Source organism: Salvelinus sp. IW2-2015, linkage group LG19 (assembly GCF_002910315.2).
Source record: "Salvelinus sp. IW2-2015 linkage group LG19, ASM291031v2, whole genome shotgun sequence".
Lineage (NCBI taxonomy): Eukaryota > Metazoa > Chordata > Actinopteri > Salmoniformes > Salmonidae > Salvelinus > Salvelinus sp. IW2-2015.
In genome coordinates this window covers 24,533,536-24,549,952 of record NC_036859.1, presented here as the reverse complement: position 1 = coordinate 24,549,952, position 16,417 = coordinate 24,533,536, and the positions used below count along the sequence as shown (strand labels likewise).

The 16,417-nt window shown below is 41.0% G+C and overlaps 1 protein-coding gene across 3 annotated transcripts in view; it reads left to right on the top strand.

Annotated features, from left to right (window-relative positions):
- LOC111979816 (la-related protein 4B) overlaps positions 1 to 16,417 on the top strand; it is a 40,445-nt gene that overhangs the window by 6,796 nt on the left and 17,232 nt on the right. For all 3 annotated transcript variants that reach the window (XM_024010530.2, XM_024010531.2, XM_024010529.2), the window contains exon 3: positions 12,270 to 12,423. In XM_024010530.2, coding sequence (XP_023866298.1) covers positions 12,270 to 12,423 — 154 coding nt within the window. The remainder of the gene's footprint in view (positions 1 to 12,269; positions 12,424 to 16,417) is intronic.

The window sequence follows — 16,417 nt, the reverse complement described above, 5'->3', positions numbered from 1 at the left end:
CAAAATAGATCATCATGAGTGAGCAAAATTATGTGGATATATTGAAGCAACATCTCAAGACATCAGTCAGGAAGTTAAAGCTTGGTCGCAAATGGGTCTTCCAAATGGACAATGACCCCAAGCATACATCCAAGGTTGTGGCAAAATGGCTTAAGGACAACAAAGTCAAGGTATTGGAGTGGCCATCACAAAGCCCTGACCTCAATCTTATAGAAGATTTGTGGGCAGAACTGAAAAGGCGTGTGCGAGCAAGGAGGCCTACAAACCTGACTCAGTTACACCAGCTCTGTCAGGAGGAATGGGCCAAAATTCACCCAACTTATTGTGGGAAGCTTGTGGAAGGCTACCCAAAATGTTTGACCCACGTTAAAGAATTTAAAGGCAATGCTACCAAATACRAATTGAGTGTATGTAAACTTKWGACCCACTGGGAATGTGATGAAAGAAATAAAAGCTGAAATAAATCATTCTCTCTACTATTATTCTGACATTTCACATTCTTAACATTAAGTGGTGATCCTAACTGACCTAAAACAGGGAAATTTTACTAGGATTAAATGTCAGGAATTGTGAAACTGAGTTTAAATGTATTTGGCTAAGGAGTATGTAAACTTCCGACTGTAGCTGTCAATAAATAATTGAGTACTCAAACGGATGTCAAAGCTCGATCATTTAAATACTGTAAAACTATTTGGTGGAATGTGCGTTGTGGGTGCCCGAACGGGGAAGTTACATTTTGTCTTGAAGACAATGTTAATTTGCTTTGACTTGGTGTTCCATTTGTGCGTATACGGGGCACAGCAAAAAAGACACTAAGCCAACCATCCAGGCCTGAAATGTTTTAATTTGAGGGGCAAGGCCAAATGGCCTTCAAGTGGTGCCCAATCTGCCAGGGCACCAAGGCCATTATCCAATTAAATTGATTTGGAAACCGAAACCGTAGCCATTTTATTAAGAAAATCAAGTGTATGAAAATGTACATAAATAATTAGCCTACTTGTCAAAGTGTAGGTGATAGGCTGTAGCCAATACACATAGGCTGTCATGTCCAGACCAATGCTGCCATGAGGGAGGCGCCTGAAAATGTAGCCAAACTTAAAGGAGACTTTCTCTTATTTTTTTTATGCATGCATGCTAAAACGCCAGTCATATTTGACAAATATAATGTAGGATAATTATTAATATCTAAAGGCTTGATTGTGTCGACCATACTTGAGGCACTGTTTGTTCAGATAAAGGCCAGTGCCTGTTACACACTGCAACATCACCCACCTTGCAATCTGAGCAGTGGCAGTCAACATTTTGAAATGATTTAACCATAAATGTAATTGTTTAAAACCTGGATGTTTTTTGTTTTTTTATGAGGCATCTCTAACCATGTTCTGATCATAGGAATGTTAAGGGCTTTTGTATAAACACTTCCTCTTTTATGCCATTGAAACCAGTATTTCTCATGTTCTCAACTTTCTTTCGTTGATGTTGTCATCTGTCAGCATGCATTTTGGTGCGCTTTTGAGAACGGTGTGTTCCTGCTAATTGCATTTTGAAACACTTACGCTTATAGCCTACTGCCGTGTGCTCATTGCTGCGACTATAATGTGAAGAAATTGSCTATCAACATTTTAAACTAAACGTTCTGATCTGTTGCATCAGCCTCATTGCTTTAAATGTTTTTTGATGTACAGTGGTTGTATTAATTTGGGATCTATTGCATCCCACAACTCCCTGAGTACAGTATGTTTGGAATAATAAAAAAATGTTATCTGTTATTTTACCAGGTAAGTTGACTGAGAACACGTTCTCATTTACAGCAACGACCTGGGGAATAGTTACAGGGGAGATGGGGATGAATGAGCCAATTGTAAGCTGGGGATGATTAGGTGACCGTGATGGTATGAGGGCCAGATTGGGAATTTAGCCAGGACACCGGGGTTAACACCCKTACTCTTACGGCAAGAGCCATGGGATTTTTAAGAGTCAGGATACTCGTTTAACATCCCATCCGAAAGACGGCACCCTACACAGGGCAGTGTAGGGTGCCCTGGGGCATTGGGATATTTTTTAGACCAGAGGAAAGAGTGCCTCCTACTGGCCCTCCAACACCACTTCCAGCAGCACCTGGTCTCCCATCCAGGGACTGACCAGGACCAACCCTGCTTAGCTTAACTTCTTATGGCTGCAGGGGCAGTATTGAGTAGCTTGGATGAAAGGTGCACAGAGGTGCCCATATTAAACTGCCTGCTCCTCAGTCATAGTTGCTAATATTTGCATATTATTAGTAGTATTGGATAGAAAACACTCTGAAGTTTCTAAAACTGTTTGAATTATGTCTGAGTATAACAGAACTCATATGGCAGGCKAAAACCTGAGAAGTTCCACTTCCTGTTTGAATTTTTTCTGAGGTGGCAGATTTTCAACCAAGTTCTCAATGAAATTACAGCGAGATATGGATGAGTTTTCACTTCCTACGGCTTCCACTAGATGTCAACAGAACTTTTTTCTGATGACTCTAATGTGAAGGGGGTCCGAAGGAGACAGGAATGAGTAATCACTGCCACGAGCTGATCACGCATTCACCATGCGCCTTCACATGAGGAGGACGTCCGTTTCACCGCTCTTCTGAAGTCAATCTAATTCTCCGGTTGGAACGTTATTCAAGATGTATGTTAACAACATTCTAAAGATTGATTTAGTACATCGTTTGGCATGTTTCTACTGACTGTTACAGAACTTTTGGACATTTCGTCACGTTATAGTGGAGGCGCTTTGACTTTGGAATTGTTTACCAAAGGCGCTAACCAAAGTAGCTAATTGGACATAAATAACGGTCATTATCGAACAAATCAAGCATTTATTGTGGACCTGGGATTCCTAGGACTGCATTCTGATGAAGTTCATCAAAGGTAAGGAAACATTTATCATCTGGTTTCTGTTGACCCCAACATGGCGGCTAATTTGGCTATTGTTCTGAGCTCCGTCAAGTTTAAAAAAAAAATCTGACACAGCGGTTGCATTAAGGAGAGGTATATCTATAATTCCATGTGTATAACTTGTATTATCATCTACATTTATGATGAGTATTTCTGTTGAAACGATGTGGCTATGCAAAATCACTTGATGTTTTTGGAACTAGTGAATGTAACGCCCCAATGTAAACTCAGAATTTTTGATATAAATATGAACTTTATCAAACAAAACATGGATGTATTGTGTAACATGAAGTCCTATGAGTGTCATCTGAMGAAGATAATCAAAGGTTAGTGATTCATTATCTCTTTCTGCTTTTTCTGACTGCTATCTTTCGCTGGAAAAATAGCTGTGCTTATTGTGGTTTGATGGTGACCTAACATAATCGTTTGTAGTGCTATCGCTGAAAAGCATATTTGAAATCGGACACTTTGGTGGGATTAACAACAAGAATACCTTTTAAAATGATAAGACACATGTATGTTTGAGGAATTTTAATTCTGAGATTTCTGTTTGAATTTGGATGCTGTCATATCGATCCCGGTAGCGGGATGCAGCCATAAGAAGTTAAGGAGCAAGCCAGCAGTGGTATGCAGGGTGGTATGCTGCTGGCAATGTTTCTTTCTCGCACAGAAGGACAAGCTGACCAATAGAATAGGTCAACTTGTGTACTTTGATAGTAGATTGCTTTTGCTGTTACTCTTGTTCGCCGACAAAAGTAAATATGGACAGTTCTAGCATCTTCAATATGAAGGACGCGTGCCGTTGTCTGTCTTCGGCGCTGTGATGCCTTTGAGAAGGACCCGATCATGTGACGGGTATTGGCTAATAAGAATTGAGATATCTGTGTGAGCCATGTGAGGTGCTTTGGAGGGAATTATAATTATGTTCAGCCCAAGGGCACAATGGCCACTTAATCAAGAAGCAAGTGGACGTAGGTAGGCCACACATTCATTGTGATTCCCCCGGGTCTTCAATCTCTTAAGTTGGAAAGAATGCACAGTAGCCTAAATGGAGGGCCAAAGGAAAGCTTTTTCCCCCAAAGCCTCAAAATTATGAAATGGAAAGACCATTGATGCCTTTTTCCAGTATCATTTAACACATGGCGAAAGATGTGAAACAAGTTTGGTGGCAGGTAAAAGTCCCCAATGGAGTCTTGAGGTATAAGGTATTCACATGTCTCAATCAGGGACTTTTGCTGTTTAGGAAATTATTTATGCCTCCCACAACTCACCTTATTAAATAACCTTTATTACAATGTGCTTGTTAACATGTAGCGTGTGACGTTAAACATCTCATTATGTGCTTCTCGGCACAGCGCTACTGTGCCATATGCTCTGTATATGAACAGTCATGAACATATTTATAGCTATGTGTTCGAAATATCTTATCCAAACATGAAAGCTGTTACATTAATGAGTCTAATACTACTGGTGTGTGCCTTTTTAGGGTTGTCATGATTAGAGGTCGACCGATTAATCGGAATGGCCGATTTTTCAAGTTTTCATAACAATCGGTAATCTGCATTTTTGGACAACGATCATGGCAGATTGCATTGCACTCCACGAGGAGACTGCGTGGCAGGCTGACTACCTGTTATGCGAGTGCAGCAAGGAGCCACGGTAAGGTGRTAGCTAGCATTAAACGTARCTTATAAAAAAACAATCAATATTTACATAATCACTAGTTAACTACACATGGTTGATATTACTAGTTTATCTAGCTTGTCCTGCYTTGCATATAATCGATCCCGTGCCTGTTAATTTATCATTGAATCACAGCCTACGTTGCCCAACGGGTGATTTAACAAGCGCATTTGCGAAAAAAGGACTGTCGTTGCTCCAACGTGTACCTAACCATAAACATCAACGCCTTTCTTAAAATCAATACACAAGTATATATTTTTTAAACCTGCATATTTAGTTAATATTGCCTGCTAACATGAATTTCTTTTAACTAGGGAAATTGTGTCATTTCTCTTGCGTTCTGTGCAACAGAGTCAGGGTATGTGCAGCAGTTTGGGCCGCCTGGCTCGTTGCAAACTGTGTGGTGAATTTTTCTTCCTAACAAAGACAGCCAACTTCGCCAAACGGGGGATGATTTAACAAAAGCGCATTTGCGAAAACAGCTCAATTGTTGCACGAATGTACCTAACCATAAACATCAATGCCTTTCTTAAAATCAATACACAGAAGTTAAAACCTGCATATTTAGTAAAAAGAAATTCAGGTTAGCAGGCAATATTAACCAGGTGAAATTGTGTCACTTCTCTTGCGTTCATTGCACGCAGAGTCAGGGTATATGCAACAGTTTGGTCCGCCTGGCTCGTTGCAAACAAATTTGCCAGAATTTTACGTAATTATGACATAACATTGAAGGTTGTGCAATGTAACAGGAATATTTAGACTTATGGATGCCACCCGTTAGATAAAATACGGAACGGTTCCGTATTTCACTGAAAGAATAAATGTTTTGTTTTCTAAATGATAGTTTCCGGATTTGACCATATTGATGACCTAAGGCTCGTATTTTTGCGTGTTATTATGTTATAATTAAGTTTATGATTTGATAGAGCAGTCTGACTGAGCGGTGGCAGGCACCAGCAGGCTCGTAAGCATTCATTCAAACAGCACTTTCGTGCGTTTGCCAGCAGCTWTTTGCTGTGCTTCAAGCATTGCGCTGTTTCACTTCAAGCCTATCAACTCCCGAGATTAGGCTGGTGTAACCGATGTGAAATGGCTAGCTAGTTAGCGGGGTGCGCACTAATAGCGTTTCAATCAGTGACTTCACTCGCTATGAGACTTTGAAGTAGTTGTTTCCCTTGCTCTGCAAGGGCCGTGGATTGATGGGTAACGATGCTTCGAGGGTGGCTGTTGTCGATGTGTTCCTGGTTCGAGCCCAGGTAGCGGCGAGGAGCGGGATGGAAGCTATGCTGTTACACTGGCAATACTAAAGTGCCTATAAGAACATCCAATAGTCAAAGGTATATGAAATACAAATGGTATAGAGAGAAACAGTCCAATAATTCCTATAATAACTACAACCTAAAACTTCTTACCTGGGAATATTGAAGACTCATGTTAAAAGGAACCACCAGCTTTCATCTGTTCTCATGTTCTGAGCAAGGAACTTAAACATTAGCTTTCTTACATGGCACATATTGCACATTTACTTTCTTCTCCATCACTTTGTTTTTGCATTTTTTAAACAAATTTAACATGTTTCATTATTTGAGGCTAAATGGATTTTTTTATGTATTATATTAAGTTAAAATAAGTGTTCATTCAGTATTGTTGTAATTGTCATTATTACAAATAAAGATATATATATATATTTTTTTAATTCGGCCGAGTAATCAGCATTGGATTTTTTTTGGTCCTCCAATAATCGCTATTGGTGTTGAAAAATTATAATTGGTCGACCTCTTGTCACGATACTACGATAACAGATTTCCTATGGAAAAAAAGAACGCAAATTAGACTAAACTCTATGGTCCTATAAAATCCTATTTTATGTAAAATTGTGGGTGCTATAGCTTGCAAAATAAACAAATGTGACTCAGTCACATAATGCTCTTTTGTTTCTTACATTTAGTGTTGTCACGATACCAGAATTTTTACTTTGATACTGTTAATAGGTTTAGTATCACAATACTCCATACCATCACAAAGACTTATCATCCGAAGTCACAGAATGGCACTTGATCCAGACAGATGAACTCAGTTACTGCTCTGTTCAATCGTTTGAGCATTTTTATGTCCATTTTTAGACAGCCATGTATGCATTAATTGAAACCATTATACAATCGATTAGACTTTGTTTTGTAGTTAGGTTGCTTTACCAATGGTAAATGTGTATTTTAATAGTATCTCTATTGATAAACTGGGTAAATTGAGATGCAGTCTAGGTCTAGTCACAATACAGGTGAATACATATAATTCAATAGGAGTGTGTGCATTGAGTCAAGCTTGTTTCAGCTGATTTCATGGGGCTCCAAATGACAAACAATCCCTTCCATTTAGGACTTATTTTATTGGCAACTGCTAAGAGAACATAACTTTATTATACTGATTCAACAACATTTGCAAGAAGAAGAAATCTCTTTTATAAAAGTGCGTGCAGTCTTTTAAAGAAATGTATGACACCATTTGRGAGGCGGAATGTGGCTACGGAATCTAGTGGAAACCAGAGCCGGGGCAAAGGAAGACTAAGTCAATTAAGTTTTTTGTTGTGACAATCAGCTTTTGAAATCGGCATGTTTTGCATATTATCACAAAACAAAGTTTTAGGGTAGGGTATTAAGCCGTCAGCTAGCAAGTAAAGATGACCTACTATTAAAGCAGGAAGCTACCAGTATCGTTTTGCATTGTAAAAGTGTTCTAACCTGTATAGACATTGTTTTATTTTTTTCCCCCTGGATCATTTGAAGCCTGGGTGCTCAGCTCAACACATTTCCATTTCCACATTTCTTATCTTCCCTGGGTCTGGAGCTCAATGTGACAGAGGCCTCTCATCTATAGACGGGCGGATCAGTCCAAACTGTGTTTAGTATATAAGGGACTTTGACCTATCCTGGTCAACAAACGAAAGCTTCCTTGGCCGTTTGCCTAACTAGATCAATAAAACCATGCTGTGTGCTCTGTCTATGACAGTGACAAACTCACTATGACAGTGACAAACTCCTCCCSCGTCTATAGTTAATTATGATTCACATCCTCCCCAAAATAACATTTCCCATCAGGCTACTGGGGAAAAGTGAATCTCTCCCCTCAGTGACGGAGGGAGGGAGGGAGGCACCGGGGCTTTTTATTGGGAAAGGTCATGCGGACCTGAAATCCTCTGAAGCATTGACACAGTAMTCAGTGACGTCTGCCCAGTTTCTATAGCAGCCAGGTCAGATGTGAGCGGGAGAGTGGGGAATTATAGAATTGCATGACTGGATTYTGGGTTTGTTGTTCCTCCTGTCTTGGTCTCAGTGGCACTCATTTGGTTTTGATGTCAGATTTCAACTTGCTCTTGGTGTGTGTGTGTTTTTTGTGTATGCTTGACTGGACAGAGTCCACTGAACTTGTAATGCAGCGTTTGTGAAATATGACCCGGGCAAACAGACAGAAGCGCTCAATTCAAAGCAAWGGGGGTTGTTCCATTATTGTATCAAACTGAAAAAAGACAAACAAAGTAAATGTCTCCCTCTTGAATACTCACAGCCTCATGAGTTGCCCACAGCTGAGAATCATTAAGGTGTTTTGCTCCAACTATGACTTTAAACTTGTAAKTAGATTATGGATATTGGTGTGTTACTTTAACATAGGCTAATCTAAGTCACACCTAAAGGCCTATTGGGTGTGGATTGCAAAAGGAGTAGCCTAGCCTACACAATGTGGATTATCCATTCCTCAAGCTGCCTCTGTCTGTAAGCTTTGGCTCAGGTGGATTTAACCGTAACTCCTTAGCCGTCAGTCCATCTGTTCGTTCGTGACGTGGGGTTTGATGGAGGGAGAATGACTCGSAGGGTAGCAGCCAGCAGCAGAAGTGATGAAACCGAAGCCCATGAAATGGAAATGGGTGAAGGCGACGAATCAGCAGCCGCCACGTCAGAAGCTCACACAGCCATGTCTTTCTCATCAGAGTGCTTATTCCCTGACAACCTGACGCTTATCCGCTCCTCAACTCCTTGTGAGACAGTTTGACAGCACAGTTGGACAACCACAGACACAGCCTCGGAAGCATCAGAGAGCTCACAGTGAAGACGATGGGAGGTCATGCTGAATGTGATGTTTCTGAAAGATCTGGGAGGACCCAGGTGATAATAGTAAACTATTTGTTGCGCATTGACTCTGCCTGTGGTTGAGGGTCCACAGGGTCCGTCACTGTGTGAAGCAGGTAGAATGACTGAGCCCGGTGCGTGCAGGACTGGGTTGGATGCAGCGCTGGACCCTTTTCTCACAGCAGCCAGTGGAGAGTAACTGTTACAGACATGCTCCTTTACCTCAGGACTTTCAGGGCTCTAATAGTAGAGCTTTTACCACAACCCTCCACTACAGTATTATAGCTTGTGAGTCTTCTTGTGTATGGAATTGGCAGAACAATTACTTTGCTCTGAGGATGTCAGTACGGTCTCCTCTTTATCCCAATCAGTTGTGCTCTATCTGATAGTTATTAACTATTACCTCCCCTGTTTTTAATCCCGCCCTTCAGCTCCACTCAACCCCTCCATCTATCTCTTATCACCATCCATTTTTTTGTGCTATTTGCTGTGATGTTTCACATACAGTTGAAGTCTGAAGTTTACATACACTTAGGCTGGAGTCATTAACTCGTTTTTCAACCACTCCCCAAATTTCTTGTTAATAAACTATAGTTTTGGCAAGCCGGTTAAGACGTATACTTTGTGCATGACACAAGTAATTTTTCTAACAATTGTTTAGTCAGATTATTTCACTTATAATTCACTGTATCACAATTCCAGTGGGTCAGAAGTTTACATACACGATGTTGACTGTGCCTTTAAACAGCTTGGAAAATTCCAAAAAATAATGTCATGGCTTTAGAAGCTTCTGATAGGCTAATTGACATCATTTGAGTCAATTGGAGGTGTACCTGTGGATGTATTTCAAGGCCTACCTTCAAACTCAGTGCCTCTTTGCTTGACATCATGGGAAAATCCAAATAAATCAGCCAAGACCACAGAAGAAAYAAAAAAATGTAGACCACAAGTCTGGTTCATCCTTGGGAGCAATTTCCAAACGCCTGAAGGTACCACGTTCATCTGTACAAAGAATAGTACGCAAGTACAAACATGGGACCATGCAGCCATCATACTGCTCAGGAAGGAGACGCGTTCTGTCTCCTAGAGATGAACGTACTTTGGTGTGGAAAGTGCAAATRAATCCCAGAACAACAGCAAAGGACCTTGTGAAGATGRTGGAGGAAAGYGGTACAAAGTATCTATATCCACAGWCCTATATTCYTATAACCTGAAAGGCCGCTCAGCAAGGATGAAGCCACTGCTCCAAAACCGCCAATAAAAAGCCAGACTACGGTTTGCTACTGCATATGGGGACAAAGATCGTACTTTTTGGAGGAATGTCCTCTGGTCTGATGAAACAAATAGAACTGTTTGGCCATAATGACCATCGTTATGTTTGGAAGAAAAAGGGGGAAGCTTGCAAGCCGAAGAACACCATCCCAACCGTGAAGCATGGGGGTGGCGGTGCTTTGCTGCAGGAGGGACTTGTACACTTCACAAAATAGATGGCATCATGAGGAAAGAAAATTGTGGATATATTGAAGCAACATCTCAAGACATCAGTAAGGAAGTTACAGCTTGGTCGGAAATGGGTCTTCCAAATGGACAATGACCCCAAACATACTTCCAAAGTTGTGGCAAAATGGCTTAAGGACAGCAAAGTCAAGGTATTAGAGTGGCCATCACAAAGCCCTGACCTCAATCCTATAGAACATCTGTGGGCAGAACTGAAAAGGCGTGTGAGCAAGGAGGTCTACAAACCTGACTCAGTTACACCAGCTCTGTCAGGAGGAATGGGCCAAAATTCACCCAACTTATTGTGGGAAGCTCGTGGAAGGCTACCTGAAACGTTTAACCCAAGTTAAASAATTTAAAGGCAATGCTACCAAATACTAATTGAGTGTATGTAAACTTCTGACCCACTGGGAATGTGATGAAAGAAATAAAAGCTGATGTCAATAATTCTCTACTTTTATTCTGACATTTCACATTCTTAAAATAAAGTGGTGATCCTAACTGACCTAACACGGGGAATTTTACTAGTATTTAATGTCATTAATTGTGAATAACTGAGTTTAAATGTATTTGGGTAAGGTGTATGTAAACCTACGACTTCAACTGTACGTTCTTAACCTTTCTCATTGTTTAATTTATAATGTGTTGAAACTTTCTGGCAAATTATATTATTGATCAGCTATGACTTTTCAAATCAACCAGTAGTAAAATCAGCAGTGTTAGCTCCAGMTAAATGTTGCTCTTCAACCATTCCTGGACCTGCGACCAAAAACAAGCTACGTATGTACAGTACCAAAACAAATGATCTGATTCGGTCTCTTCGCAGTAAAATCTTCAGAACTGTTATGGTTGTATCCTATATTTATAGAGTGAGAGATTTATATAGTTATAACATTCTATTGTTTGCAGGAATTGTGTATAATTTAACAATTCTAAGTTTTGAATCTAGCCTTGTTTTGTGTATCAGTACATCGACGATCTCTTCCAAACTATTTTGGAATCTGTGGCACAGCTGTCAATGTTTTGGTCCTTAAATGAAACTGGTATACTTTTACTTTTTTTATTTTATTCATCACAATTTGCTTTATCCAATTTTAGTCTTTAATGCAAGGCCGATAGACAAGTTCCTTTTCCCCCTTCCACTTGTCTCTTCCATTTTTTGCAGTAATGCTACAATTAGTTGGTTGTAATTTTGGGTAGAGCCGACATTTCGATTGCCCTAACAAGGGGCATAGGTGGTTGCCCTGTCAGGTGGTGTGGTTATGGGCGTGGTTGGTGCGGTTTTTAAATTGGTCTGGATTTAGCAACGAAGAGACATGTTGCTAATTTCCTGCAAATCCATGAAATGTTTTCTCCTTGACTATGGGGTTTTCTAGTTCTCAAAGATTATATTCTTAAACAAAAAATGTAGGTAAATTAGCTTTTCTACATACTTTCTGTCTGTTAAAATGACTAAATCCAATCGCAAAGCTTTTTTCCATCCCGAAAATGTATGTTTTTGTGTGGTGGCAATAGCAGTGGTGGTGCGCATAAATGTATGTAAGTGGAAACACTGATTTTGTTTTGTGTGTGTYTTGTGTTTTTCATGATGTCTTCTTTGGAACCGAAAAGCTAACTATTTTCACCAGCATTTTCTCAGAGTCTGTTGCCCCAACTCGGACTACTAGATAACTAGTACTGTCTGCTTGCAAAGTAGTGTCTTCATAATGGAGATCAGCTTTGTTTGTGTGGGGCTGTACTAAGATGAACTTGTGGCCATTGTGTATTTGCACATTGCTATTTGTATGGTCACACTACAAGCAGGCAAAGTTGACTGGCAGGGCCTTAAAATAGGAATGAGCAGCTGACAAACTCCTAATGTAGGTTACCTTCTCATTCTTCCCTGATCTAGCCTATATTCCATTATGCTTACAGTATGCCTAATTCTGTACTCTGGTGTTGTTGTTGAGCAGCACCCCTCCTACGTTCCTTTTGTCTGCTGAAGTGTGGAGGCCTACCTGAACTCATGTTTATAATACTATCTTGTCTCCTGAAACAGGAATCTGCCAAGGTTTCTGACCTGAACCCCAATGCGAAAGCATGGGCCAATCACATGCTTAACCTGGACACCACCACTGGGACTGCGGATACACCTGCTTTCCAGCCATGGAAGGACGGCTGCGTTAGCAGCTCCGCTGACCCTGGGCCAGAAGGTCAGCCATTTTAAGGAACGGATGAGAATAGTCCTTCTGTTACCGTGTCCCTGTCTGAGTCTCAAATGGCACCCTATTCCCTACAAATGGGGACAAACTTTGACCAAAAACAGTGCACTGTGTAGGGAATATGGTGCCATTTGGGACGCATCCCCATGTCGTCACGGCACATGCAGCCAGGGGTGAATCATTGTTATCAATTTAGAGGGAGAGCTATGAATATTACCAAGCTATCCTTCCATCTAACTCATGAGCATAATCACTTATTTTAATGTGTGGAAGTTAAGATTAGCCAAGTTTAGCCGCTGTGGCAGTTAACAAGGGAATGGTGGAGACATGGAAATTATTAATTAGTTTTATTCTGACACAGCTTTTTATTTATTTTATTTAACCAGGTAGGCCAGTTGAACAAGTTCTCATTTACAGCTGCGACCTGGCCAAAGATAAAGCAAAGCAGTGCAACATAAACAACACGGAGTTACACAAACAAACGTACAGTCAATAACACAATATAAAAATCTATGTGCAGTGTGTGCAAATGTAGGGAGGTAGGGCAATAAATAGGCCATAGAGGTGAAATAATTACAATTTAGCATTAACACTGGAGTGATGTGCAAGTAGAAATACCGGGGTGCAAGAGGACAAGTAACAATATGGGGATGAGGTAGTTGGGTGTGCAATTTACAGATTGGCTTTGTACAGGTACAGTGATCGGTAAGCTGCTCTGACAGCTGATGCTTAAAGTTAGAAAGGGAGATATAAGTCTTCAGCTACAGTGATTATTATAATTTTTTTGCAATTGGTTCCAGTTATTGGCAGCAGAGAACTGGAAGGAATGGCGGCCAAAGGAAGTGTTGGCTTTGGGGATGATCAGTGAAATGTACCTGCTGGAGCGCGTGCTACGGGTGGGTGTTGCTATGGTGACCAGTGAGCTGAGATAAAGCGGGGCTTTACCTAGCAAAGACTTKGTTTTTATTTCACATTTATTTAACCTTTCTAGCCCAGGGGTTCCGCTAGCGGAACACCCACAACATTCCGCTGAAAAGGCAGCGTGTGAAATTCAAAAATATTTTTTACAAATATGTCACTTTCACACACTAACAAGTCCAATACAGCAAATGAAAGATAAACATCTTGTTAATCTACCCATCGTGTCCGATTTTTTTTAAATGTTTTACAGCGAAAACACAACATATATTTATGTTAGATCACCACCAAATCCAAAAAACATACAGCCATTTTTCCCAGCCAAAGATAGTCACACAAAGCAGAAGTAGAGATAAAATGAATCACTAACCTTTGATAATCTTCATCAGATGACACTCATAGGACATCATGTTACACAATACATTTATGTTTTGTTCGATAATGTGCATATTTATATCCACAAATCTCGGCTTACATTGGCGCCATGTTCAGAAATGCCTCCAAAATATCCAGAGTAATTACAGAGAGCCACGTCAAATAACAGAAATACTCATCATAAACTTTGATGAAAGATACAGGTTTTACATATAATTAAAGATACACTGGTTCTTAATGCAACCGCTGTGTCCGATTTTTTTTTTTTACTTTAGGAAAAAGCATACCATGCAATAATCTGAGACGGCGCTCAGAAATACACAACATTTCTCCTGTTGTGTATTTCGTATTTCTGTTGGAGTCAACAGAAATTACATCGTAAATATTCCCTTTGATGATCTTTCATCAGAATGCAGTGCCAGGAATCCTAGTTCCACAATAAATCGTTTTGTTCGATAATGTCCATTACTAGTGTCCAATTAGCTACTACTTTTGCTAGTACATTTAGTTCACATGTCCAAACGCTGTCGCCGGTCCAGGCGAACTCGGACGAAAACTTAAAGTTATATTCCAYGTCGAATAAACTGGTCAAATTAAGTAGAGAATCAATCTTCAGGATGTTGTTATCATATATATCCAATAACGTTCCAACCGGAGCATTTCTTCATGTCTGTATAAGTAATGGAATCTAGTGGAAGGTGTAGGAAGTGCAAACAGATCCATATATTACAGGGAATTGAATAGGCGATGACTAACATCGACCCTTCTCAGAATTCTCACTTCCTGTTTGGAAGTTTGCCTGCCATATGAGTTCTGTTATACTCACATACATACATAATTCAAACAGTTTTAGAAACTTGAGTTTTCTATCCAATAGTAATAATAATATGCATATATTAGCATCTGGGACAGAGTAGGAGGCAGTTCACTATGGGTACGCGATTCATCCAAAGTGAAAATGCTGCCCCCTATCCCAAACAGGTAGGCCAGTTGAGAACAAGTTCTCATTTACAACTTATAAATGACCTGGAGCCAGTGGGTTTGGCGACGAATATGTAGTGAGGGCCAGCCAACGAGAGCATACAGGTCGCAGTGGTGGGTAGTATATGGGGCTTTGGTGACAAAACAGGTGGCACTGTGATAGACTGCATCCAGTTTTCAGAGTAGKGTGTTGGGGGCTATTTTGTAAATGACATCGCCGAAGTCAAGGATRGGTYGGATAGTCAGTTTTACAAGGGTATGTTTGGCAGCATAGGTAAAGGAGGCTTTGTTGCGAAATAGGAAGCTGATTATAGATTTAATTTTTTGATTGGAGATGCTTAATGTGACTCGAAGTAGAGTTTACAGTCTAGCCAGACACTTAGGTATTTGTAGTTGTCCACATATTCTAGGTCAGAACTGTTCAGAGTAGTGATGCTTGTCAGGCGGGAGGGTGCGGGCAGCATTTGGTTGAGGAGCATGCACTTAGTTTTACTGCCATTTAAAAGCAGTTGGAGGCCACAGAAGGAGTGTTGTATGGCATTGAAGCTCGTCTGGAGGTTTGTTAACAGTGTGCAAAGAAGGGCCAGATGTATACAGAATGGTGTTGTCTGCATTGAGGTGGATCAGAGAATCACCAGCAGCAAGAGCGACATCATTGATGTATACAGAGAAGAGAGTCGGCCCGAGAATTGAACCCTGTGGCACCCCCATAGAGACTGCGAGGTCCGGACAACAGGCCCTCCGATTTGACACACTGAACTCTGTCTGAGAAGTAGTTGGTGGACCAGGGGGGGCAGTCATTAGAGAAACCAAGGCTGTTGAGTCTGCCGATAAGAATACAGTGATTGGCCAGGTCGATGAATACGGCTGCACAGTGCTGTCTTTTATCGATGGCGGTTATGATATCGTTTAGGACCTTGTTCGTGGCTGAGGTGCACCCATGACCAGCTCGGAAACCAGATTGCATAGCGGAGAAGGTACGGTGGGATTCGGAATGGTCTGTGATCTGTTTGTTAACTTGGCTTTTGAAGACCGTAGAAAGGCAGGGCAGGATGGATATAYYTCTATAAGAGAGTGTTTCCCCCTTTGAAGAGGGGGATGACCGCGGCAGCTTTCCAATCTTTGGGGATCTCAGACGATATGAAAGAGAGGTTGAACCGGCTAGTAATAGGGGTTACAACAATTTCGGGGGATAATTTTAGAAGAGAGGGTTCAGATTGTCTAGCCCAGCTGATTTGTAGGGATCCAGATTTTGCAGTTTTCAGAACATCAGCTGTCTGGATTTGGGTGAAGGAGAAGTGAGGGGGGGGGTGGCTTGGGCAAGTTGCTGCAGGGGGTGCTGAGATGTTGGCCGAGGTAGAGGTAGCCAGGTGGAAAGCATGGAAAGCCGTAGATAAATGCTTATTGAAATGGTTGTAGATTTATCGGTGGTAAGTTTCCTATGCTCAGTGCAGTGGGCAGCTGGGAGGAGGTGCTCTTATTCTCCATGGACTTTAGTGTCCCAAAACCTGGAATTATTGCTACAGGATGCACATTTCTGTTAGGAAAGCTAAGGCTGGCTTTTTCGAACTGACTGAGCTGGGCTATTCGTGGGGGCTATTCGATACTAATGCAGAACGCCACAGGATGTTTTTGTGCTGGTCAAGGGCAGTTAAGTCTGGGGTGAACCAAGAGCTATATCTGTTCTTAGTTCTACATTTTTTGAATGGGG